General features: G+C 45.3%; 1 protein-coding gene across 1 annotated transcript in view; it reads right to left on the bottom strand.

Annotated features, from left to right (window-relative positions):
* The window catches only part of CTCF (CCCTC-binding factor), a 29,519-nt gene extending 3,279 nt beyond the window's left edge, over positions 1-26,240 (bottom strand). The window contains exons 1-9 of the mRNA XM_084813159.1: positions 26,187-26,240; positions 8,526-9,315; positions 7,758-7,928; positions 5,469-5,602; positions 4,174-4,294; positions 3,476-3,625; positions 2,670-2,830; positions 2,386-2,568; positions 1,382-1,517 (exon numbers count right to left, since the gene is read on the bottom strand). Of these exons, the coding sequence (XP_084669285.1) occupies positions 1,382-1,517; positions 2,386-2,568; positions 2,670-2,830; positions 3,476-3,625; positions 4,174-4,294; positions 5,469-5,602; positions 7,758-7,928; positions 8,526-9,306 (1,837 nt within the window). The 5' untranslated portion in view covers positions 9,307-9,315; positions 26,187-26,240. The remainder of the gene's footprint in view (positions 1-1,381; positions 1,518-2,385; positions 2,569-2,669; positions 2,831-3,475; positions 3,626-4,173; positions 4,295-5,468; positions 5,603-7,757; positions 7,929-8,525; positions 9,316-26,186) is intronic.
* Positions 26,241-26,447: the final 207 nt, after the last annotated feature.

Here is a 26,447-nt window from a genome sequence, read left to right as displayed (position 1 = left end):
CTCCAGATGTTTTGGACTTCAACTCCATCAGGCCCAGATGACATGGCCAATGGTCGGAAATTCTGGGAATTGTAGTCCAAAATATCTGGAGGAAACAAGGTTAGGGAAGACTGGTCTGCACTGACTGGAAGCAGCTCGACATGGTTTCAGGCACAGACCACTCCTGTGGCCCCGAGACAGAGTCTGAGGGGCCGTGGGATAGTTCGGATTCCTGGCCCCGAGGTCAGAGACAGTGTTCCGACCTCGAATGCAGGAGTCCAAGCTCCCCACCCGCTCCCCCTTGCAGCTGGTGCTGACAGAACCATGCGGTCGCAAAACCAACCTTAGAGAGAAGGGAAAGGGGGCATTCCTGTGGGAGGGGAGGAGACTGGGGAGGCCGCTGTATGAGGAATCCTCCAGCCTCCCCAGCCTCCTTCCCTCCCCCATGCCTCAGCTAGACAGGTGAAAGCGCCATACCTCCTGCTCTGCATTTGATACTTGTAAGCCTCCGAGTTCAGAGGCTTACAAGTATCAAGGGCGAATCCGATAGGACTGCACCCTAAACTTATTTTGTTTTGCTATTGCTTTTGATTGAATGACACCAGCCACCCTGAATGCACTATAATGGAGTGAAAAGACAGGATAGGTGTACGTGTATATACAGACACACACCTGCAAAGGAATTTCCATGGGCGTCATACAGAAGTGGAAGAAACTGTGCATCGTTAGTGGTTAACCTATAGTTTGTTGTTGGGTTATCCACTGGATTGTTTAGCCCCTAAACAACCCAGCAGTCTGGGTTCGCATGTCAGCTCAACAACCTATGAATGAGCTGATCATAGGTTGTTGATTAAAAGTGGAAGTGGCTGGCACACTGCAGACAGCACACCTGCTCTCTCCCACTCGTCCTTGACAGCCCATGGTTTATTTAACCCATAGGCTGTCATTCCATGCAAAACTACCCTCATGTGGGATAAAGAGCCGCTGAACTTCATCCCTTCCCCATCCCCCTTCTAAACCTGCAAAATGTACTCTGATGCCAGCAGATTCCTAGTGTTTTCTGTCCATGACCCTTGCCTCTCCCACCCACTGGGGAAGAGTCCAACCCCCATGATGACCTAATGTACAAACATGTACATACGCGCATCTGGGTCGGGGCCTCTGAGTGTAACATTACCATCTTACAGAGAAGTGCCCTACTTCTTGATCGTACGTAAAAACGGGTCAAGAGCCCAAAGGAGAGAAATCCAATCACCACTCCAGCCGTAACTTTCATCTTCATCACACAATAACTGCAAGGCTGGGCAGCTATACTGTGTAGTTTGTGAGAGCACATACAGTGACTTGGGACCCCATGAGTAAGGATGTCCCAGCTGTGTTAGAGATAGCTGATAGTGCTTACCGCTGTCAGAAGAGTCCTCCTTCTTGGAGCGCATCTTTCTCTTCCGCCCACGCTTTCCCTTCTTAGGCTCCCCACCATTCTCTCCTTCTACCCCATCAGGGCCTGTGCAGTTATCTGCATGTCTGGCCATGGTGTTCTGATCAGGGAAAGACAGGCAAGTGTTAAAATGTTGGCACTATCCAATAAGAGGCGCTTGAACTCACCCCTTGAATTTAGAAGTACAGGTCTAATCCCCAAAGAAAAGCAATGGCATTATTTGCCAAATTAGGCCCTAAGCCCCAATGTTGGGGATTACTGAAGGTGATGAGCAAAGTCTACTTGGTACACTTTCCTGTGCAACCTGCCCAAAGGTGTGGAGAACATCATGTAATATGGAAGGCTTGTATTGTCAGTTCCTGACTTCTAAAACAATTTAAGGTGCAATCCTATGCATGTTTAGACAGAAAAAAGGCCTACAACTCCCAACATGGCGTGCTGAGAGTTGTAGGCCTTTTTTCCCTGTCTAAACGTGTATAGAATTGTGCCCTTAATGGTATAAGATGGGCCATTTATGCCAGCTGTTTGAACAGGCCTAGTATTTTATTGACATTGTTTTTAGCTGTTTAAATTGTTTTTAAATTTTGTATATTTAAATATTTACGTTGTATTTCGTCTTGTGAATTGTCGTGAACTGCCCAGAGAGCTTAGGCTACTGGGCGGTACTGACATGAAATGAAGTAAATAAATAAATAGATTTTCTGGGAACTGACACTGAAGTGTTCCAACACAAGAGAATTGGAGACAGCCGCAGCATATACAACAGCCTCATCGACAAGTTTCCATTTCTAAAGGCTTTTAGCAGAAAAATCTCTCTTCAAACTGGCCTAGGAATTAGCGACATCACACACAGGGAAACTGGAAGATCCTCTGGTGCGGAGCGGCGTCCAACACCTTCTCTGAGCCATCGCCATTTCACTGGCTGTTTGGTGCTAGAACCTCATCCCAGCCTTGCTGTGATCACTTACACGACGCGTGAATGTTTTGCCGCACTTGGAGCAGACAAAGGCAGCCGGGACAAAGTTTGGGTCGTGGTAGCGCTTGAAGTGCATGTCGAGCAACTGCTTCTGGCGGAAGGTTTTATCACATTGGCTGCAGGCGTAAGGCTTTTCTCCAGTGTGGGTCCGCTTGTGCATGATCATGTGCCGTTCCTGGAAGGAACAAAAAACAAGCAGTAAGTGGAAAGGGAGGGGGGTCTAGGGTCTAGCATACGATTTTTCAAAAGATAACATTTTCCACCCCATATCCTCACCTGTCGACACGCGTAGTCACACTGGTCACACTTGAAGCGCTTCTCATTCTTGTGAGACTTCTGATGCTGGATGAGTGCGTATCGCTCGTGGAATACAGCGTCACAGTAACGACACTTCTTGCCTTGCTCAATGTAGGAATGCTGCTTCCGCAAATGGACTCCTGGAAAGAAAAATAAACCACATGAAATCCTCTGCTTCTGTTGCACAGCCCATGGAATACACCGAGGTGCTCAAACATATTCCCTGGGAATTATATTAACGTTCAGCTGAGCCACCAAATTCCTGCTCTGTTATGCGAAGACAAACATTTTAGTCCCAGTATCTTAAGACTCCAAGTCGTCTGCATTTGTTTTTCTGTTCAGCACTGCTACTTGGCTCTGAGCCTTCTTCAGGACAGGGCATGTTTTAAAAATAGAAGCATTACAAAACTGTACAGATTGATGGCGTTTGTGGCATTTGACATACATCTTATATTTTAAGCTTCCGCTTTAATGAGCGAATTTGTAACCCTCATTAGTTGGAAAGAAGGTCAGATCCACAAAGGTAATCAAATAACTACATTTATGCCTTGCTCTGCCTCCAAGGAGCTCAACACAGCTTATATATGGTTGCCAGAAGGTCTCCCACCCAGGCAACTTGCAGCAGGACTGTATTCTATTCCTTCAGCTTGTTCTCTGGGCCATCAAAATAATGCAATCTGATGCATTAATTAACTTTTACATGTTGAGCTCTTCTTCTGATAAATGTGATCCCCACCTCTTGAACAGGAATCTGGAACCCCAGCCTCAAGCCACATGGCACTCACCCAAGTCACTCTTCCGTGCAATAACTGTGTCACAGTGAGGGCAGTGAAACTTGGCCACATTCTCCGTGTGCTTCTGCAGGATGTGCATCTTCATAGTCCCACTCTGGGTAAAGCGAGCATGGCAAATGTAACACTCATAGGGCTTCTCACCTATTGGAAATGGGGAGAGAAACCATTAGCCCAACAGTTAGTTGTCAGCAGAGGAACAGTGGCGAGAGGGGAAGAGCTTAGAGAGACCCTGTCCTAATCTAAGCCAACTGAAGGGATAAAGAACATTTAGGGAGGAGAGCAATATTTCCAAACGGTTGTACATCAGATACAACCAATACAGTTCTGTTCGTGCCAGTCTATCTCCCTTCCTCTCTCCCAATTACAAAATTCCCATCCTCCATCCTCTGAAGGGAATGTCAGTTTCTGTTACTCAGCTAGAGGTTACTACACACTTCAGTGTGAGAAAAAGCAGGGACAAATGCAACAAAGGGCTGACAAGGCTTCTGTGAGCCACCCCAATGCTGATCCATGAAGCTACAATGGCCACAGCAGCCCTTAAGCAAAACCACTGAAGTGTTAAGATGGAGCCCCTCCTTCCAAGACAATCCAGAAACTGCACACAGTTTTGTAGGCCAGAAGAGCTGCGCACACAGAACATCCAGCACACGCTGGCCTCTGTCCTGCCTCCGCCAGAGCGCAATCCATACCAGAATGGGTCCTCATGTGCCTCTTCAGTTTGTAAGTGTCTCTGCTGGCGTAGCTGCACAAGCTGCACTGGAATGGACGCTCCCCGGTATGAGAGCGAATGTGGCGTTTCAACTTGCTGACCTGAACCCAAAGAATACCAAGAAAGGATTAGCGACATGATGATCAAGGCAGGGCTGCAGTGAGTTTCTAGTCATTGTCTTCCCACAGAAGAATCCAAGTTATTCTTTTTAACTCTTGAAATGTCTTGAATATCCCTTCCTATATTAAATAATGGTTGCAAGGTGTCAGTTGAGTGGATTATGTTTAGAAGCAGCATGTCTTAAAAATGTAATACCCTGAGGCAAGAATAGGGCTTAGTAGCATGACCGCTACATAAAAGGAAGTATAAGAAAGTGGGAAGGAGGTTCCCTGAGAATTCAGTGCCCAAATGAGCCCAAAATATGCATGACACGTATTTTCAGCATCATGCACTGTAAATATGTTCCCAAGCTAAATATTAAGATTAAAACCTCCTGGTTTTAGAAATCCCTCCCTATGTTTGCGTTGTGGCATTGGGGAAATGGGAGATAGATTTTTGACACTGAGATCCAAAGGTCTACTAAGCACCCAGAACTACTTGAACACTTTGGATCTTGGCCACAGCTGCAATTTCAAAGAAACATTTCTCCTCCTCTTGCCTACCAGTAGCTGATGTGCATATTGAAAACCCAGTAATTCTGCTCACAGCCAGCTTCTAGAAGCCCACTGAGAAGAGTCCGATGCTACAATAATGTGATCACCTTGGGACCTTCTTCCTCCCACCCAGTTCTCTCTCTGCTCAACACAGCAATTTCATTGTGAGAAGTTCCTCTTTGCAAGATGCTTTACTGAAGCTCCTGCAATAAGGGGTGAGGGGAGATGGTTGTTAGCTACCTCTAAGCAGATTTATTTTTTTAAGTGAATGGGAAGGCAAACAGAGCAAATGAGGGGGCATTATAGGAAGGTGAACTCTGCTCCCAAGCTTGAGGTGGGCAGCTTGACATGGGGAGCAGACCATGCAAATTGGTTTCCGCACTGTGAGAGCAGTCTACGAAGACCATCCACTGCGTAAAAAATCTTTCTGCCACAAGGCATCCAAAGGATTGCGGAACAGCCTGGTAGTTGTGGTGGTAAGTGGAGCATATGGAATCCAGAAACACGTAATATGAAACACGCTTCCTTAACTGTGTAGCCCTTTTCAAAACAGAGGACCTAATAGCAAAATAGACTGCCATGGCTAAGAACGCTACTGCGAGAAAAGGAGATACAAACACACCTCCACGCTGGCATAGTCACACATGGAACACTTGAATGGCTTCTCGTGGGTGTGTTTGTAGCGGCGATGCCGAACTAACTCGCCACTTGTCACAAAGGCCATGTCACAGTCAGGACACTTGTGGGGACGGGTACCTGAGAGATCCCAGAGAGAAAGAAAATTGAGACACTGTCTAAACAAGCAGCAGCTTCATTTGCAGGAGTCTTATAGTTGCCTTCTTAACATGAAAGAGGGAGAAGAAATGGGCAACAAAATCTTTACTTAAAAAGCCGATTCATTTAAAAAACACTCAAAACATAGATGCTAGACATCTAAGGGCCTTAATGCTCAAAAAAGCTAAGTATGGTACAGGATGTTGACTGAGACTGTTTTCTACATGTGACTGCCTCACCAACAAGGAACAGGAAAGCTTTGCTTCTTTGAGGTAAAACATTTTATTTTTATTATGCTTCCAAAATTACTAGAAGTTATATTCCACACCTTGTGGTGTGATCACAACTGTGTTATGTTTTATCTATTACATTTCTATACTGCCCAATAGCTGAAGCTTTCCGGGTGGTTCACATAAAAAGACATTAAACCATTAAAAACAATAATGTCATCAAACATAATATAAAAACATTAAAACAGAATAAAACTAGAATAAAAACCAAAGTAAAAGCCAGCAGCAGTGCAAAGTTCTTAAAACCCACTAACATTTTTTTCAAAAACGAAAGTACTAAAAAACTTGGGAGAATAAAAAGGTCTTCTTCAACTGGCACTGAAAAGACCATAAAACAGACACCATGGAAGCCTCTCTGAGAGTCACATTCCACAACCAGGGTGCCATTGCCAAAAAGGCCCTCGATCTTGTAGCTACCTGCCTCACCTCATTTTGCAGGGGCATCCAGAGAAAGGCGTCTCAAGATGACCTTAAGGCCCGGGAAGGTATATATGGGAAGAAATGATTCTCCAGGTAACCTGGCCTCAAGCCATTTAGGACTTTAGGTGAGCAATCCTATGGGAATAGGCGGCTACCTATCCAATGCAGGGCGGGCGGAGCGTGGATCTTCTCCTTCGTGCTCCGGCTGCCCTGCATTTGTGGCTAGACGGCTGATTTCAGCTGTCTAGCCACAGGACTTCGGGGGGGGGGGGAGGCCAGATGATGCATAGGAAGCATCATACCAGCACTTCCATGCTCCTTGCCCCTAGGAACGCCCCCTTTTGGCCCGCTCCACGCTACTCTTCTGAGCCCAGGAACAATCCATGCCACCTACGAGGCAACAGGGGCAGAGAGGCGGTTTTCCAGGAACCGAACAATACTATGGCTGTCTAACAGCCATAGGATTGCGCCCTAAAAAGTAATACAAGCATTTTAAATTGGGCCTGGAAACTGACCAGAAGACCATTCAGTTCACAAGGCACTGGGGTAATAGGATCATATCGGCCAATCCCTGTTAACAATCTCACTGCCCTGTTTTTGACCAGCTGAAGCTTTCAGGCTGTTTCAAAGGCAGCTCCACAGATAACACATTGTAGTAATCCAAACAAGAAATTACCAGAGTGTGGATAACTGGAGCTAGGCTAATATCTGTCCAGATAGGGTCGTAGTTGGTTATAACAGCCTAAGCTGATAAAGGGTGCTCCACGCCACTGAGGCTACCTGTACCTCCAGTGGCAGTGCTGGATCCAAGAGCACCCCCAAACTACAAACATCATCCTTTAGGGCAGGGGTGGGCAATCTCTGGTGGTCTGGAGGCCAATCCCTGCCGCCTGGAATCCACCGGGGGTTGTAATCCCAGTCACTGCTGGAATTGCTACTGCTGAAATTTGGTGGCAAAACCCTGCATTTTTCCTTTAAAACAAGACATGTGGGGAGTGCACACCTTGTTTTAAAACAAAATCGTGCTACAGCAGGGCTTCTCAGTGTTAGTGTAAAACCAAGTTTCTAGTCCTCATAGACAAAAGGAAGTTTCACAACATGAAGCAAGTGTTATGCATACAAGGATTGGTTGGGGGCATCTGCAACTGGTCAGAAGACTCTGTTGAAAAAGAAACAGAGTCTCTCCCCTTAAAGTCAATTCCTCCGTCATCCCTACAAGCCTCAACTTATAAAAATAATGTGAGATTATCAATTAATTTAATCAGACACAGACTTCTCAGATTAGAGAATCTGGGACTGGTAGTAGATCATTATTAGCACAAAGGTGGGTGAGCTTGAAAGCATGGCTCCCTCCAACCAGAAGTTACACAGGGGCACCTGGCAGGAAATGAGCACTTATGACTTGACAGAATTAGCCTACACAGTACCTGTGTGAGTGTTGAGGTGATTTCTCAGCAACGTGACTGTCCGGAAGGCTCTGCCACACAGGTGGCACTTGTGTGGTCTCTCATCCGTGTGGCTTTTCATGTGACGGTCCAGGTTTGAACGGCGTGGGCAAGTATAACTGCACAGTTCACACTGGAATGTCTTCTTCACTCCTGTCCATAAAGTAAAGCTTTTTAGCAGTCTTAAAATGGCAGCCCTTGTATACAGGCATGTATACAGCCAGGAGCACCACAGAGGCAATGCAGCCCAAAGCCGCCTCTCTGAGGCAGGATCCTCCTCAGGTTATTCACCCATTCCACTGCATCTAAGCAAAGGGTGCAAGATGTAGCACATAAGAGCAAGTCAAGGAACAGTGTTAATAGCACAAATGCAAATGGATGAAATTAGCTAAGCCACACAGTACAACAGAAGGCAACTCTTCCACTCTGGATAGAGAGCCAGCCTGACCTCAAGAAAAATGGCTTCTTGGCCCCAAATCTGGCACTTGGATTTTGTGTCATGAACACCCCTCCCCCATCCCCCCAATATTTGAATCTCCATGCATGGCAACACTAGAGTCTTCAAAAATAGCGGCAAAAAAACTCTTTCCTGACCTCAGCGGGCCACAATCAAAGCTTTAGAAAGAGTAAAGTTGCTTTTTCACGTCACTATTTGCCCTAGGTAGATAACCTAACTTGAGAAGTAATTTATATCCTACACAGAGCTTGGACAGTGCCCTTCCACTCCCCCAAATCTCCCACCCCACATACCTTTCTTTTTAATTTTTGTTGGCTTAGGGGGCTTCATGTTGCCCACCACCTTCTCCGCATTGACCTCAGACAGCAGGCCCTCCTGCTGCTCCTCTTCAAAATCATATACAGACACATCCACATCTTTCCCCTCCTCAGTGTAACGGAGTTTGCTTTTTTTGGTTTTCTTCGTCTTTTTGGCCGGGGGCTGATAGTCTGGATCCTTCTGCCAATTAGGATCCTCCTGGGGTTGGAGCTCCCCTTGCTCCAGCGTCTCCACCTCACCATTTGCCCCGACTTTCACCACCTGGAAGCCTTCTGGCAAAGGGAGGGTGTGGCAGATCATGGGCTCCCCCTCCTGGAGGCCTCCTTTGGAGACCTCATTTTCGTAGGCCCCCTGAAGTTCTTCCACAGAAGTGGTAGCAACAGGTACAGACACCGGGACAGGCACCTGGACAAGCTGGAGTTCACCAAGGTTTATAGGTTGCTCTTCCATGTTCACAACCTGCAGGGTTATTATTTGCGTGTCATCCACAGTAGCCTCGGTTTCCTGTTGCACAGCGCCCTCCATGACCTCTGTCTTCATCTGGAGCAGCGTTGGATCTAGCTGCTCCATCATGACCATCTGGACGCCAGCACTGACATCCTGTACCACTTCAGCCCCATCTGCCTGGTTGGGTGGCATTGGGCAAGCATCCTCCTCCTGCCCACCGTCTCGGCGCCTTTGATACGTCTTCCTTTCTTTGCCTTTAATGAACGTTTCAGACTCTTCACCAATAGCGTCAACTGTTTCTCCTTCCATGTCACCTTTCTGATGGGGAAAAAAAGAAGAGACACAAAGGCTCTACTTAGGCAGTTGTCTTGGGCAGGCCTGCCAGGGGTCCCCAACATTTTTGAACCTGCAGGCACATTTGGGAATTTGAGAAACTGGCATGGGCATCACCACAAAATGGCTCCCACGGAGGATGTGACTGTTCACATAATGGCTGCCATGGGAGCCTGGCTAGTCAAAAGTGAGCCAAAGAGGGGTGGGGGAGAGAAATAGTGAGGCTAGGGGCTGGGAGGGATGGGGAAATAGCAAGGCAAAGAGGTAGAGTGGAGAGAAAGAGTAAGACTAGAGGCTGGGAAGGGGAGAAACAGCAAGATAAAGAGGTGGAAAGAGCAAGGTTAGAGGCTATGAGGAAGAGAAACAGTGAGCTAAACAGGTGGGGTGGATATAGCAAGGCTAGAGACTGGGAAGGAGGGGAAATAGCAAGGCAAAGGGGTAGAGGGGAGAGAAAGAGCAAGGCTAGAAGCTAGAAAGGGAGAGAAAGAAGACTGCCCTAATGTTTTCTACTCCCAAGTGTCTGAATGCTAGTGTGTTGCTGAGAATTCTGGATGTTCTAGTACAGGGTGGCAAACCTTTTTGAGCCAGAGGGCTGCATCCCCCCTGCTGCTGCCACCATGGACAACTGGGGAGGGTGGCTTCCTGTGGTGGGCCGAGCTGGAAGTAAAAACGAGCAGGACCAGAGGCACGTATGTTTGCATACGCCACTCCCTGGGCTGCTTGCTCTTTGCGGTTCTTTAAAGGGCTTGCAGGGGGCATGGGCAGATTGCTAAGTTCCTTGTGGAGTGCCTGAGGTGGGTTCAATTTTTTTTTTTTAATTAAAAAGAAGCCCCTTTTAACTTGGGAAAAAAAAACCCCACACCACCAGTTTTAGGTGCTCAATAGGCAGTCTCCTAGGATCCCTATGCTTCCTGAATGCCTGTGGGAGGACTGGAAAGTGCAATCAGCCCAGAAGGCTGCCTGTGGAGCCCCTGACACTGGCACAATGATAAAAGGGTCCATTTTAACTTAAAAAAAAAAGATATGCAAGTCACAGGCACTTCTTGTTGGTTTTTTTAATCATCAGCTGAGAAGCATATGGGTGAAGGGGAGTGATCATAGGGAAGATGAGGTTTGCTAAAAAAAACTGCAATGCAACAGCTGAGGGGCATGAAAAGGGGGACTCTGCCCCCCCTTTCCCTGCTTCTCAGCTGTTTTCCCACTGCTCAGCTGAGTAGCACGCAGAGATGTAAAATTTTCAGAAATTTTGAAGCTACAGAAAACACCCCCCCCCCCCCAGGGGTGGGGGTTGGAAAAAAACACAGAATTTTTGGGAGAAACTGAAAAATGTGCAGTACTATTTTAAATGTTCTTTACAGATGTAAGGGCACTTTGTTACATTAGAAACTAAAATGTATTATATACAACTTGGGTTTCTCATAAAATTATCACTAATTTAAAAACATTTAAAAGTAAACTCAGTAAATGTGTAGTTATAGTCTGAATAAAAACTTTTAAAAAATTAATATACCAAAATGATAATTTTATGAGCAAAGCAAGTTATGCACAATCCATTTTATATTCCTATTTTGCGTCTGACCACAGGGAACTTCAGCAAGTAGTTTCTAAAACATCTACATCATTCTAGAAGCCAGAGGAAACAGGAAGAGCCAGAGGAAAACTGGTGTATAGCAATTGGATGGGGTGGAGTTTAGGGACATCTGGTCTAAAGGAAAAGCTACTGAGGGCTTATTTTGCTGGAGAGGACTCTCTTGCCTATTAGGAATGGTACTAATGAAATAATTATCCTTCATAAACGTCATAATTTTTGTTGTTTTTGAAAGATTCTCTCTAGTGGTGCTGTCATTCCTATCCCTATGCCACAGGAACCAGGCTACTAAAGGGTTTTTAAACTTTAAATTGGACTTGGAAATGCACTGGCAACCAGCGTAGCTGGTGCAGTATCTATATCACGTCAGCTGACTGCCTTGCCCCCACCAATATCCAGGCAGCCATATTCTGTACCAGTTGAAGAAATCATTTTGTGGGAGTAAAGGCCAGGTAGCAATATATGAGCACCTTGTCTTAAACATGTTATTCATCGATTTGAAAAACTCTCATCAAAAGCGTTTTTAATTTTCAAAAAACAAAACAAAAGAAGTCCTTGGGAAATAATGTTTTCCCCTCTTTTTCTTCCTGGGCCTTCATCTGCCTAGCAGCAGGGCAGCAGTGGAGGAGATTTAAACCTCCCTTCTGCTCATGAAACAGTTGAGCAGCAGCACCCTCAGGACCTGCCTCAAGGCACTCCAGGGTCCTTGAGGCAGGAGCTTGGGAGGAAGCAGGCTTCCCTCATCCCTGGGAACTGTTGCTTCAAGGAGCTCCAGGTGACCCGAAGTGGCAGTTCCTGATGGTGCTGGTCTCTCTCATTGAGGGAGCCTTTCCCGGGGGGGCAGGGCTTCAGGGACGGAGGGTTCCCCACCACTTTTCTAGAGCTTACACTTACTGGGCCTCACCATTTTTATTTATTTATTATCTTTATGTCCCAGGTAGTATACATGGTTCACAAAGCTGTGAAATAGGTTAGGCTGAAAGGGCAACTGGCCCAAGGTCACAGTGATGGAAGTTTCCTTAAGAATCTTTATATCTTCCATAACAGCAAAGATGAGTGAGCTGTCCCAAGCAACCCCTTCCCCAATTTTACAAGGAGATGTCTTTCTCTTGGTGAAATACAGGCTGGCAGGAAACCAAGAGGAGATTGTCCTATTCACACTTCTTGACACAGCTTGTAGGTTCTTCAACAGCTGCTACTGGCTGATTGTTCTGCCTCCCTGATGTCCCTCCAGTGTCCCAAAGAAAGTTTACTTTGCTCCCCATCGGTTGGGTTCGCCAGTTTCTCCCCCAGCCCCTCTCCTGAACCTCCAATGATAAAAGCAGTTTCCCAGTGCTTTTGTCTCTCCTACAAATTGCCTAAGATGACCTGTAGTGTTTTGCATAACAGTTGAAAATACTTTATAAGTTACTAAGTCTGCCTTAGATATTATACAGTTCATTTCAGTTAGTGAATATGCTTTATTTCTTTTATTGCAGCTTGGTATTTCACCTATTCTTTTATATTGCTTTAAATCTGCCCCTCTAAATTTGAACTCTACAGCTGATTAGGTTCTTGCCTAGCCTCTGAACCTAACCTCTGAACTAGTCTCATCCACTGTGCTGAGCCTTCTGTACAGGTTACAGGCTTTTAGGGAGAGATACTAGGAAAAACAAGTTTGAGCCTGCCAGGATTGAGAAGCATTACTTCCCTACTCTCAAGAAGCCCCATATCTCTGGAGTGCCTGCACCTTCAGGGCCATGGAGATTATGAAGATGGTGGCTGCAATAATAACAAGGAAGAGCATCTCCCTCGGAGAGTGCTTCACAGTTCATAACAGTCACCCAGTGAGCTTCATGTCTGAAGAGGGATTTGAACCTGGTTCCTCCACCCCTCTCCAGTCCTAGTCTGACATTGTAACCCTGCCTACCTCAACCTAGTGCCCTTCAGATGTTTTACACCATAGCTCCCCACATTTCTGAACATTGGTCTGGCTGCCTGGGGCTGATGGGAGTTAAAATCCAAAACATCTGGAGGGCACCATGCTGGGGAAAGCTGCTCTAACCACTACACCACACTGGCTCAGCTCACTTCATGAACTGAATGTGTGCTCCCCAGAGGAACAAGCAGACTTCAGACTTGTGTAACTGGTTGGTTGCTTACAGATCCCTAGGGTCTACCAAACAGCACCAGGTGCAAAAGTGTGGCAGGCAGGTAGAGCCAGATGAAAAATGGTAGCTCAAGAGTGCAGAGCCAATGGCCTATTGAGCACCAGAAGCCACACACTTAACCTCCATATGCACGTATAAATCTACATCTGAGTTACTACAGATCAGGGATTCTCACCATGTGACTGAGAGACGTACAAAGTCAGACAGGACAGAGAAAGTTGTTTTTACTTGCAGTTTTAAGGAGGATTAAGATGTGTCGGAAGTCTTAAGCTCAAAATCCTATTTTACACCTGGGGACCACGCGGGCTCAAAGATATACAACTAACTTGCCTGTGGATTTGACAAGTCTTATTAGTGTGAATGTTAAATAACTGGGACTCAGAAACCCTCACTGATCTAGTGAAAAATATCTCGAGATCTATCGGTAGATCCCAATCTATCTTTTGCCCATGCCTCCCTTTGCACATTGCAGGGGAAGACAGGCAGAGGTAGGCAGACTCTTACTTTGTAACTCTCCCTGACCGAGGTAAAACATACTGAAGTGCTTTTATTGGGTATCGCTTGCAGCGAGAGGATCCAGCCACCAGGGGACACTAACATGACACTATTGCTTCAGAGCAGCGCCTCCCTACAGGACTTTGAATAGCTCCCTCGCTCATTTTCCCTTCTCTCTCTCTCCCCAGTGAAAAATAGAGAAGCTGCACAGAAGCCAACAATTATCCCATAACGTTCTCAGACATTTGCTCAGAGATGATAAAAAGGCAGAGAGGAAGCAAAACACATGTTCTCTGTATAAATATAAACACCCAATATGCCATTCACAGGTACAGAGAAGAGGAAGTAAGGGGAGGCAAAAAGGTAGAGAAAAGGGCCGAGGGAGACAGCCACTCTCTGGAAGCTGACTTAGCCTGTTCCTAGAATTTGGATATGTAAGAATGCCCCTAAAGAAGCTCTTTGTTCCGAAATGTGTTGAGTTTATTAAAAATTTTCGTCATTGGCACTTTCGAGAATGCATTCTTTTGCATTCATTCTGATTTGGCGCTCCCCTTCTGGTTTCTGATACTACCACAGTTAAGTACACCTAAGCATTTGAAATAAAAACCATAACATGGCACTAAAAACGAACAACCCCGCTCTCCTTAGCCCCAGTGCCTACAGAAGATGCTCTACTTGGAAGACTTAACAGCTACATTCATTGAAAGGGAACGGAAGAAGTGCAAGAACTTATTTCAGACTGCCATTTGGTAACTGGCGTTGAGGAAGAAGGGCTTTATTTCAATTGACTCATTTACTTCTGTTTTGCTTTGAACATGTTTGTAAACTCACTCCAAGCCCTCAGGATGGGTCATGACACAAATAAATAAATTAGAGGAAGCAGAGTACAAGCTTACACGTGAGATGCTGCTCTCCTTTTAGGCCTCAGCTGGATCCACCCCTTCTCTTTGAAAGCAGTACGGCTGGCTGACAGAAGCAGTGTGCAGCACTGATGTGCATTTAGTAGACAAGGTGTAAGACAGGGGTGGGGAGGGTAGGTTCCTCCAGATATTGTTGGACTCCAACTCCCATCAGGTCCAGCCATCATAACCAGTGGTCAGGGATGATGGGAGCCAGGAGTTGAACAACATCTGGAAGGCCAAAGTTCCAGATGTTCCCCCCCCCCCGGTGTAAGGAATGTAATCACCTGATTTCTCCCTGCTGCTATACTTAACTGCCCTGCCTCGCTCTTTGCCTTTGGAAGGTACTCCTCTTGCACAAAATAGTAACATGCACCCATCTCACATTTCTTCCAACATTTTATGTGATTCAGCATTATTATACAACATTTTGCACAAACCCTAAAACACACTGATTTCACTGACAGTGTGACTAAGAACTGGAAATTTTACATCAGAACACAAAATGTACACGTCAGGAGTCCCACTGATTTCAAAAGCAACTTACTTTCATGTATGTATATTATGCATGAATGCATATTATGTGTTTTTAAATGCATTCCAGTATCTCTAATTTGCCCAGAGCTTTCGCAACAAGTGTGGGGGGGGATGTGAATAAGGTCAGAAGCCAGCCCTAAAGCTTGGTGCAGGTCTATTTATTTAAAGAATTTATATAGCACTTCTCGGCATTATGCTCCCAAAGGGGTGTACAACTGTTATATAAGAACCCAATGAAAAGATCAAGATCAAAGTAATAGGAATCTGGAACTACTAAGATCTACATAAAAGTATTAGTGAAACAAGCAATAGAGAACAAAGGTAATACTAAAAGGGGGCTAACGTACAGATGCAGAGTGGAACAGAATAGATTTCACTTGTTTACAAAATGACAATAAAGAGGGAGATAAGCAAAGCACATTCCAGATCTCTAGGGCTACAATCAAAGAGACATTGCTTCTTGAGAAGCCAATGCTGTTTCCAAATAAGGTGGAACTTGAAGCAGTTCCTCACTGGCTGATCTTAGGCTCTGGGGAGGTTCATATGTAAATAGTTGTTCCTATGGGTTGATTATGGGTTAAAAGCAGGGGTAGGGAACCTGTGGCCATCCAGATGTTGTTGGACTATTTACTTATTTGACCTTTCAATGAAAAATGGTACTCAAGACTAAAATTCCCAGAAACTCTGACCAACAGCCATGGTGGCTGGAGCTGATAGGACTTGAAGCCCAACACCCAGAGGGCCACAGGTTCCCCATTCCTGGGTTAAAGGAACAGAAGGTACAGTCCAGCCAAAGTTAAGCATTTTCAAGCCCCACTGACCTCAGAAGGAGAGACATAGGCATATACTTAATCCTTCCATTAAAATCAATGTAACTTAAATGCTTTATATTGCTGGATTGCAGCTAAAAATATCCAAGTAAAACCCAAGCCACTAGCAGTTTAACTTCACTTGCCAGACGGTTTTGCAAGGCTTCCAAACAACTCTTAAACTGGCTCTAGCAAGTGTCCAAAAGGACGAAGTTCGACGGCTGGTAGTAAGGGTTACTTTTCAATAGGTACCCAATATCTGGACTTAACAGACGAATGGTAAAACTGGTGTGCATACAGTTTCCCTAGAGGAATGAATCTGGAAGAGAGCACAAAGGAAGAAAGAGTAACACATTTCAACTGGAAGCAAAGCACAGTAGCTCCACCTGCTCCAAGAAGAGAAGCCCATCTGGGTCATAACAGCCAACAGCCCTAAGTTCATTCCTCTTATGAAAAGCTAATTTTCCATTTTCTGCCAGCAACAGTCCAAGAAGTCTCAGTACTGCACTTCCTATATCACGGTGAATAGCAAGATTAAGTGCATGCACTTAATGAGAGGCTCTCCCTAGATCTCCCAGGTCTTCTTGCCCAGAAGCCGATCACATGGTTAACAGTGTGGGTGGCTGGCTTCGCTTGTCAACAGTGACACATCTACTGATGTGTGCCAGGAGTTCTCACTTGCCTAAACTTCCCCACAATAAATCATCTTGTATCTTGCCAGGTCAGCTAATGTGTCTGCATATAAGGAAAGAGGAGTTTTTCACGGCCTCATTTATTACTAAGTGATTGATGCAAGAGGAGGCTAGAAAGAAATCCAGGAAGCAGGGACAAGAAACTCCAAAAGGAGGGAAGGAAGCAAAATATTTGGCTCTAAATCACATCCACAGTTAGTAGTTCCAAGACAGCCCAAGGACCCACCCACAGATGAATCACATACCACTCACACATACACCCCGCCCAACCTATTCAACAGAAGGGATTGCATTGTTGATGGAAAGGACACAAAGTATTGTTCTTTAGAAAGCCTCCAGCATTTGACCTGAACATCATTAAATACAAGACATTTTCAGTGGGTCAGTTTTAGGTTCCGCAGTCCTGACACTTAAAATAAGCCCACTTGATAAGAAATGCACATTGTCACTTAGTGTGGAAATTTATATTAAAGAAACAAAATAGCTTTTACCTTCACTTTTTCATTTCCAAAATAAGTGCATTATTCTACTTTTCTATCCTACCTTTGTGTTGTGTCTTTAGATTGGGGCTTGTCTATTTTTATAATTTTTACATAGCACTTAACACAGTTACTGAGCACTTAATAACAAGATGCCATCAACTGTTATTGTGCCATACTGAAACTTTTTCCTATTTTAAAACCATAGAAGAGAGGAAAAGTCTCAATGCCTACAGCATAATTAGTTTTTTTTATTTGTCTCCATGATTTAAGAGATCATATGGGTTGAATTCTTTTTGTAGGCACAAACCATTTAGATACTGGGATTTTTCCAACCTTGGCTTTCATCATCTAGCCAATGATGAGTTTTAGTCTAACACATCTGGAGGGCATGATGTGTTGGCCTTGTAGACCCCTTCCAACCCTACTATTCTATGATTCTATGAGATTGGGGAAGGCTGCTTTACTTATTATAAGAACAGCTGTGCTGTATTAGGACACAGCCTATTTAGTCCAGCATTCTGTTCCCACAGCGGCCAAGCAGATACCTCCGGGAAGGCCACAAGCAGGATATGAGCACAAATTTAGCACCCTCCTTGCTCATGTTTGCCAGCAAGTGGTATTGAGAGGCATACTGCCACTGATACTGGAGGTCATATACAGCCATCATGACTAGTAAGTAGCCACTGATAGCCTTATCCTCCATGAATTTGTCTAATCCCCTTTTAGAACTGTTCAAGTTGGTGGCCATCACATCTTGTGGTAGTGAATTCCATTATTTAACTATGCACTATGTGAAGTAGTACTTCCTTTTATATGTTCTGGACCTCCTACCATTCAGCTTCATTGGATGACCCCAGTTTCTAGTTTTATGAGAACCCTATTGCCTTTCTGCACAACATGCATAATTTTATATACCTTTGTCGTGTTCCCTCTTACTCATCTATTTTCTAAGCTAAAAAGTCCCAAACATTGTAACCTTTCTTCACAGAGTTGCTCCAGACCCTTGATTATTTTGGCTGCCCTTTTCCAGCTCCACAATACCCTTTTTGAGGTGCGGTCGCACCATAGATTTGTATAACTGTGATATTGACAGTTCTATTTTCAAATCCTTTCCCAATGACCCCCAATTATTTCCTCTTTCACAACACCTGCACACTGGGTCAACATTTCAAATGAGCTATCCACCACAGCCAAGATCTTTTTTGTTCTATTATACATTGATAATCATTAAATGCACAAAGCATCAGGCAATCCTGAAAACATACTATAAAAACCAGGGGACTGTTAGAGAAAGCATTCTGATCATCACTAAAGCCATTCCCCAAGTACAGCAAAAATGGGTAAATGTCCAGCTGCAGTCATCCTAGAAATACTAATACTCAGCTTTTGAATCTGGTACAGGCAGGACCTATGGCTTGAGCTAAATTGTGAGATACTGGTTTATTTAAAAGTGTATTAGAAAAGGAAGTGTGCACTGCCAATGGGAGATAACGTTTCAGAGACGTCTCTATTACCCTTAGAGAATTATACCTTGAACAGGCAGAGAATGCTCTGCCATGTCATAAAGTTTAAGTTCATTCATTCTCGCAAATCGCTTTCTCCCCACAAGAGTTTGCCACCATTGAGGTATATACAGGTCACGGACATGATTTTCTCTCTCCTCTAAGACAACTTGTTTATTATCTATTTTATTCTTGTATGACTTGTTTGGTCATGCTCTCTGTACCCTCATATCCACAAAGATTAAGGGTGGCTTAAAAATATTTTATTTATTTTAGTTATTAAAATAAAGTTTCCATCAAAAATTAACTGATATACAATGTAATGATAAAAGGGTTAAACAAATTAATTGAGAACAGACTTAACAACTATTACCCATGACAGCCAATATATAGTCAGTATACCTCTGAGTATTAGTTGCTACAGGGAGGTAGCAAGTGACGGTTGTTGACTTCAACCAGTGGGCTTCCAGTTTGGCTGACCACTGTTGAAAACAAGATGGTGAATTAGAAGGGCCAATGGTTGGATCCAGCAGGGCTTTCACCTTAAGCTATCATACAGATGCATACTTAAAACAGCACAATCCTATGTGTGACTACTCAGATGTTCTATTGAGTTCAATGGACTTACTCCCAGGAAGTCCCACTGATTTAGTGTGTATAGATTTGTAGCCAAAGGCTACGCTGGCTTTAAGGTTCTTAAGGATTCTGCCAAAGCAACTTCATAAAAGATTTTAAGTAAATAACTTTGCTGTAGAGACAGCTTCAGAAGAACCTGAAAGTCAGTCCCCACAAATCTAACTTCCGGATTTCTGACTGCTTGGCTTTTGAAAGGTGCACAGCCATGTTTTAATTAAGGATGTTATAAGGGCAGTGATCCTAGATCACCAACAGAAACGGAGCCCAACTAGCAGATATTCTTACTAAAACCTAAAGATGATCAGTTGAATAAGAATCCATTCTTTCTACATTTTCTTCATGTCACATGCTGCAAACATATTCAAGATTTTTGTCAATTCAGGTCTGATTCACGTGTCTTTATGTCACTCACAGTTGAATATATGAACTGCCTCCGCTGGAAAGTAACATATCTATAAGAGACGATGGCTAGTTACATCTCATGGACAGAAGAAAAAGCAGGGTCATGTGGCTTAACTGGGAGGGAAGAGGGAGGGTAGCAGCTCACTGGAGACCTGTAGGTCCCTTCTTCTCAATGATATGTGTGTGTGTCCCTGACTCCCTCAGGGCTAGGGAGTAAGGGGCCTTCATTCCTGCTGCAGCAATCACAGGACTCCATGACATAATAATAAAAAAGAGAATATTGTCGGTTACACAAAGGTGTTCTTCTCTTATTGGAATATTCCAGTAGGTGACCAGCATCCCAAGCTTATATAAAAGCTTAATAAGAGCGTTATGTACATATGCGAGGCATCATTTGCAATCATTGCACACCCACAGATATATGAACTCGCTTGGCATATTTTAGACTGGGGTTTCAAAAATCATAAATTCGGGTTAAGCTGGAGTGTCAGATAATTTCTCTCCCATAAAACACACACTGAGAGCTTTCACTGATGTGGCTCTTTGCTTCCAGTGAAACAGGACTACTGGAGAGGTTTCAAGTAGCAACTCTTCTCAGCTGTGTCTCCTCCAGTCCCAGATCCCCCCCCCCCGCTCCATTTTTAAGGGAGTTTTGTAAAAGGATCTTGCATTAGCACTCAACTATGGCCATGGGCAAACTGTGTTTGTCTGTCATTCTTTTGCTGCCAGGACGAAGACGAAATATCAGGTGCCACTGCAAGCAGTGCTTTTGATGTGAATGTTCCTTCATGACACTGCAGAGTCAACAAGATATCAAGGTGACCGACTTAACCGGGACTAATCAGTGTACAGACCAAACAGAAAGACAGTATTTCCCAACTGTATGAATCCATCTTCTGGGTTAAGGGTGGTGGGGGCAACCTGATTCCTCCAGATTCTGCCTTTCCTAAATTTGACTCCTTTGGCTGAGGCTTCAATCCCATTTCTAGTAGCCAAAGCAATGAAGGAATCCTCTTGGCCTCAGCCCGTGAAATCTTTTGCTTACAGGAAGGCCACACACACAGGTCTAGGAATTCAGAACAAGATAAAATTAAAGCACCTGGGCATCGCCACAGCTCAATGATAGGGCACATTCTTCACACAAAAAGGGCGTGGGTGGGTTTCAGCCCTTGACATCTTCCTGCGGCCTTGAAAGCCATGGCCAGTCAGATTAAACAATACTGGGCCAGGTGGACCAATGGCACAACTCAGTAAAAGGCAGCTTCATATGTTTGTATGCAAGCACTCCCCATGTAGCCCATCCAGCAATAAAAGAGGGGGGAGCTGTCCTAGGTTCTACATTTACCCTTATTCCAAAACAACTTCCCAATTTAGGAAATTCATAACTGACGTACATAGCTTTCCCTCAGCAGCCTCAAGGGAAAGAGAATCTGCATAACAGCATGAAATGCTGATACGTGAGATGCTGCTATTTAAGCCACTTGTTAGCAAGCAAAGCCACAACTTGAAGAAAATTCTAGGGAAGGTAACATGTTGAGATAAATTTCCTCTTGATCCAAAGAGATTTCACTTAGAGGGCAAGCTCTTCCACTCCAGTGAGATTCAACAGGATTCTCTTATTTAAGTGGAACCAAAGTCCAGTTAAAATTCAAAACTTGGTTACAGAAAATATCCTTTGCATGGAGAAGATCTCAAGTTCAAGTCCTGTTATCTCCAGCTAAAAGGACCAGGTGGCAAGTGACGGGAGAGAACCTGCCTGAGACCGTGAAGATCTACTGCCAACTGGAGTAGACAACACTGGGCTCATGGACAAGTAATCTGACTTGTGCTTCCTATATAAGGTATCTTCCTATGTTCCTAACAGCCCAATCCTATACATGTCTACTCAGAAGAAAATCCCATTACGTTTAATGGAGCTTACTCCAAGCCTAAGTTGCTTTCACCAACCCTGATTACATTTACGTGCATTAGGGAAACAATATGGTTGATAATACAATTCACATGACTAGCAGGGAAACAGATGTGGAAATATTTTCCATGTTATCTTAAAAACCTTTAGTTATTGCTATTCTCTGCTCTTGGCTTTGGTACTATAGAGACTATACTAGCTGTCAAAAGTTCACATCCAATGCAAATATGATAGAATGCTCAAGGGACTGCCTAACTCAACAGTCATAAGCAGTAGTTTTTTGGTCAAAAGTCACACACCCAGATTTTTCTTACCTGCCACCTACAGCTAAACTCTCCAAGAGCACTGCTTTACACACAATTCCAGAAGGTACTTATGTTTAAGGCTAGGACATGACAATAGGAACCCCTCCCCCCAAATACAACAGCTATAACTTATGTTATTATATCAGCTATGCTGTACAAAAACTTGCTCAATCTATTTGCTTTGTTCTGAAGGATATTTTGTAGGACATTTTGTCAAAAATGTATTACTAACAGCAGAATAGTGGTAGAAGGATATGAATTAAGGAACATTTGTATCCCATTATAAATGGTCTGGAAACTTCAGTTAGTCCAAAATAGGGTGGTTAGACTGCTAACTGGGACTGGCGGATGTGATCATATCATGCCAATATGTTTTCCTCTGCACTGGCCTGCCAGTCTAGTGCTGGTTTTAACCTTTAAAGCCCTAAATGGCTTGAAGCCAGGTTACCTGAAGATGTGTGTCCTCCCATATTTACCTACTCAGACAGTGTTATCATCATCTGAGACCCTTCTCCACGTGGCCCTACCAAATGAGGTGATGCGGTGGCTACAAGAGAGGAGGCCTTTTTGGTGGTGGAATGCTCTCCCCAGAGAGGGTGACTTGGCACCTCTGTTATGGTCTTTCCGGGGCCAGGTGAGGTGAAGACTTATTTATTCTCCCAGAAATTTTAAGAACTCTTTTTAGTGCTTTTAGAACACTATTCTATCATTTATTCTTTGCTGCTAGTTTTATCTTGGTTTTATTCTGCACTGTTTTACTTTCTGTTTTAATGTTGGTACTATATGTTTTTAATGTATTGTACACTGCCCAGAGAACTTTGGTTATTGAGCAGTTTAAAAGTACAGTCAATAAATATTCTATATTTCCCCCCAGAAGCTCAGAGCATTGATTTTGCTCTAGTTTTACAACAGGGGTGGGGAACCTGTGGCCCTCCAGATGTTGTTGTGCACCAAATCCCATCATTCTTTACCATTAGCCATACTGTCTAGGGCTGATGGGAGTTGGAGTCCAACAATATCTGGAGGGCCACAGGTTCCCTACCCTGGTTTTACATCAACCCCGTGAGGCAGGTTAGTCCAAAAGTGGTTTGCCCAATGCTAGCCCAGTGAATTAAAAACCTGAATGGAGACATTCAGACTCAGCACTCTGATACCAAACTGCTCTCTCACTCAGCAGCCATGTGCCTTGAGTAGTGCCTGTGTGTTTTAAACTCCAAACATGAGGCCTATAAGCGTGTTTTAAAATTTAAAAAAGGGGAACAGACTCTCAAAAAACCTAATTAGATTCTCTAATTACATTCTATTCTGCAACTGAAGCTTTGCAAATAAACTAGATTGATTACTGAGACTCCTCTAGAGCTCTTATCTTAAACATTCATCTGAACAACTAAACTGAGTCCAGTACAGCCTCAGAATGTGCAAGCTGGCAGTGACTTACATGAAGCAGTACAAAGGGAAGGTGATATATGTACAACAACAACAAAAGATTCATTTCCTCAGCACAAGAATTTAGAAATTAAAAACTTTTAAATCACAACATTAAATGTGACTTTAAATTTTAAAGTTAGGTTCCATATTTGTGAAGCAGATTTCAAAATTGTTGTTTTTGGCTCAACCATTCAGAATATTTCATAAAAACACCAAGTTCTGTCAGAAGCAGCAAGGGTACATTCAGTCCTTAGTAGTACTGCTAAATGAGAATCCAACACAGTTATGAAGGAAGTACAAATTGATACTAGATACATTCAGACCTTTGGAGATGGAGTCTGCATGGCTATCTGAACTAAAGCCAAGGTGAATGCATCTAGGTTAATCAACATACCAGGATAGTCAGGAAGCTTTAAGGCTGTGTAAACTCAGAGGTGTGGGCTTAAGATGACAAGTCGCAGCGATTTTTTGGCACATTACAGGTGGAGCATAACTGTGGGCAAGTCTGAACTATACCTGAACATTCTCATAATATCAGGCCATTAAAGAAAGAACATCTCTGATATTGGGACAGTTTAGCAAAATGTAGTCAACGTGAAATCAATGGAACTACAGTGCACAGTTAAATCCTGATTATTTCAATGCAGCAGTCACATAATGTTTGCTGGATTAAGTCCACTGTCTCTAACATCAACCAACTCTAAAATCATCAGTTCAGCAGAAATATCTAAGAGCTGCCTAGGTTGACCTTTTTCCCTTCCCAAATTCACTTTTTCTCTTGCACCATTTGTTATAGTTCACTACTTGCTTAAAGGCTGCAGGTGATGATGCCCACCTGCTTCCATGGCAGGAAAAGTAGTTTAAAAAAAGGAACAGAAAAAGAACAGAGCTTATACTAAACCAACAGTTAATGCAGTTATTTAGAGATGAATCATTTGTTTGGAGGCAAAGGAAACAGACTAACCACAAACAGCCAATACTTTAGAACTGTACTTTTTTACCATAAGGGATTCTAGATTTGGTCAGGCTCAAAAGACTACTCAGAAAATTGCTTCAATGTTAGAGGTACAAAATAATCTTTTTGGGAGCCTGTTATAGTTTCTAAACAACACAAGCAGAATTTTGACCACTGTGGATAAACAGCAATTGTAGCTATTGACAAACCATAGGAACATCAGCTACATCAAGTTGCTGCACCAACTAGCTTAATGTATTCAAGGTAACATGGTTCTATAATTCCACATAGAACTCCCTACCACCACCAAGTAGCCTGCTTAATTCTGTAGAGAGCACACAACAGCAAAGACTCAGAATCTCAGCAGTCAGTATGGTTCTGGCAAGCCATACTGATGTAGCAGGAAACCTTGAACAGGAGGCACCATGTTGAAAGTGGAAAGCAAATTTTTTTGCCTCTTCAACACCCCCTCCCAGTTCAGGAAAAGGAAGCCCACTGGTGCGGTGCAATGGATGGGATTGCTTGACTGATCAATTACACAGGATGGCTTTGGGCAACTCACTATCTCTCACCGTGGCCTAGCCTACTTTGAAGGATTACAGCCAACAGGCCCACCAACTTTGAGATAGCAGCCACAAGGGTGGTTGACATGTGCTCCGTTCTAAACTGACAGCATACACATTCAAAAAGCAACGTATTAAAATGCTTGAGAAGCAAGACATAAAAATCAATACAAGAATTCTGGTAAATTCTCATTGTGATTTAGTTCTGCTCCCTTACGACACAAGCAAAAGGGGATCCTACAGAAAGATCTAGAGTGAAAGGAGTAACAGACCCCTCTCTTTTAGGACTAGGAGAGCCCCCCTCACTATCCACAGACCTTTATGTACTTATTGCATGAGGATGAGTAGACATCCCCCCCCCCCCCGCCGGTGTGGCCCAATTTTCTGGCAGTCTCGGAAGGCTTTCCACCGTACAAATGCCAAAAAGAAAAGAAAAAGTAGTATCTAAACTGGGATAAGGCGGGCAGAATGGATACCGCAATAGCGGCTTCGATCCTCTCCAAGGCACGGTTCGGGAAATTAACGGGCGATCGTGACACCCAACCCCCCCCTCTTTGACACCTCCCCAACTCCGCGGGAGGCCCTTCTCCAGCCAAGGCTAGAGGAGAACGGAGACCCCGGAGTGAGCTCATCCCCGGTTCCAGGGCGGGCAGGCAGGCAGGCAGGCAGGCAGGCGAGCTCGGGCGTCCCCGCCTGGCGCTCGCCCGCGCTGCATGGCGCTGCAGCTCAGCCTGCCTTGCAAGAGGGAGCTCGAGTCCCGATCTTGCGCTCGCAGCGCCTCTCACTCCGCAGCGCGCACAGCGAGGCGGCCGCCGGCGGGAGCAGGCGGGCAGGGACGGACAGCGGGGCGGACACACACACGCAACAGCGGAAGGACGCGGACGGAGGCCGGGGACGGTCAGCCGCGACGGGAGGACGGAACTGGGGTATGGAGCGGAGGGGTGGAAAACAGAAGCGAAGACAGGCGGGAATCGGCGTGGGGCGGAGGCTGTCGGGCGGAACGAGAAGGAAGCCAGAGGAGGCGGGAGGTGGCACGATCGGGCCGTGGGACGGGGGCGGCGGGGCGGCTCGCGAAGCGGGGGAAGCCGCGGACTCGTCCAGGAGCGGGGCGGGCGGGCGGGGTGGTGTTTGGACGGGGACGGTCTGGGGCGCGGGTGGGAGCGCCCGGGCGGGCAGCTTCCACAATGGCGGCCGAGTAAAAAAAAAATCGGCTGAGCCCGACAGGCCGTGAGGCTGGCGACGGCCGTGAGGGCGGCGGCGGGCTGAGCAAGGCCGGTGCCAACAGCCGCGCCTCTGTTTACCCAGGCCCGGCCTGGTTCCGGCAGAGGCGCTGCGCCGGGAGGCCGATGGGCGGCAGTACCAGGCCGGCATCAGGGCGATGGGGACGGTAGAGGGAGACAAAGCCCCGCTCCCCATCGGCGGCGCCGCGGCGGGTCCCAGCCCGAGCCCCATCGTGACACCTAGAGGCCGGAGAAAGCGACTGCAAACCCCCCGCGCCGCTTACCTGCCCCGGAGGCGCCCCCGGGCCGCCCCTGCTGCCCCGGGCCCCGCCCCGCTCGGGCCCTGCGGAGCTCCTGCTGCCGCTGCCCCGCCGCTAGCGGCCGCCGCCAGCGCCCAGCACCAGCTCGCGGTTTAATCGCTCCACAGTCGCCTCGGACACAAAATGGCGGCCGAGGCGACTAGTGCGCCTGCGCGAGCCCGGCAGCCGCTGCCGCCGGAGCCGAGCGAAGGGAGGAGGGAGCGGGAGAAGTGGCCGCGCGGGGCA

The sequence above is a fragment of the Heloderma suspectum genome, chromosome 8, assembly GCF_057233095.1.
Source record: "Heloderma suspectum isolate Gila_16-S chromosome 8, 16-S_ref, whole genome shotgun sequence".
Classification (NCBI taxonomy): domain Eukaryota; kingdom Metazoa; phylum Chordata; class Lepidosauria; order Squamata; family Helodermatidae; genus Heloderma; species Heloderma suspectum.
Note: the sequence above shows the minus strand (reverse complement) of the source record. Positions and strands in the feature narration are given on the sequence as shown.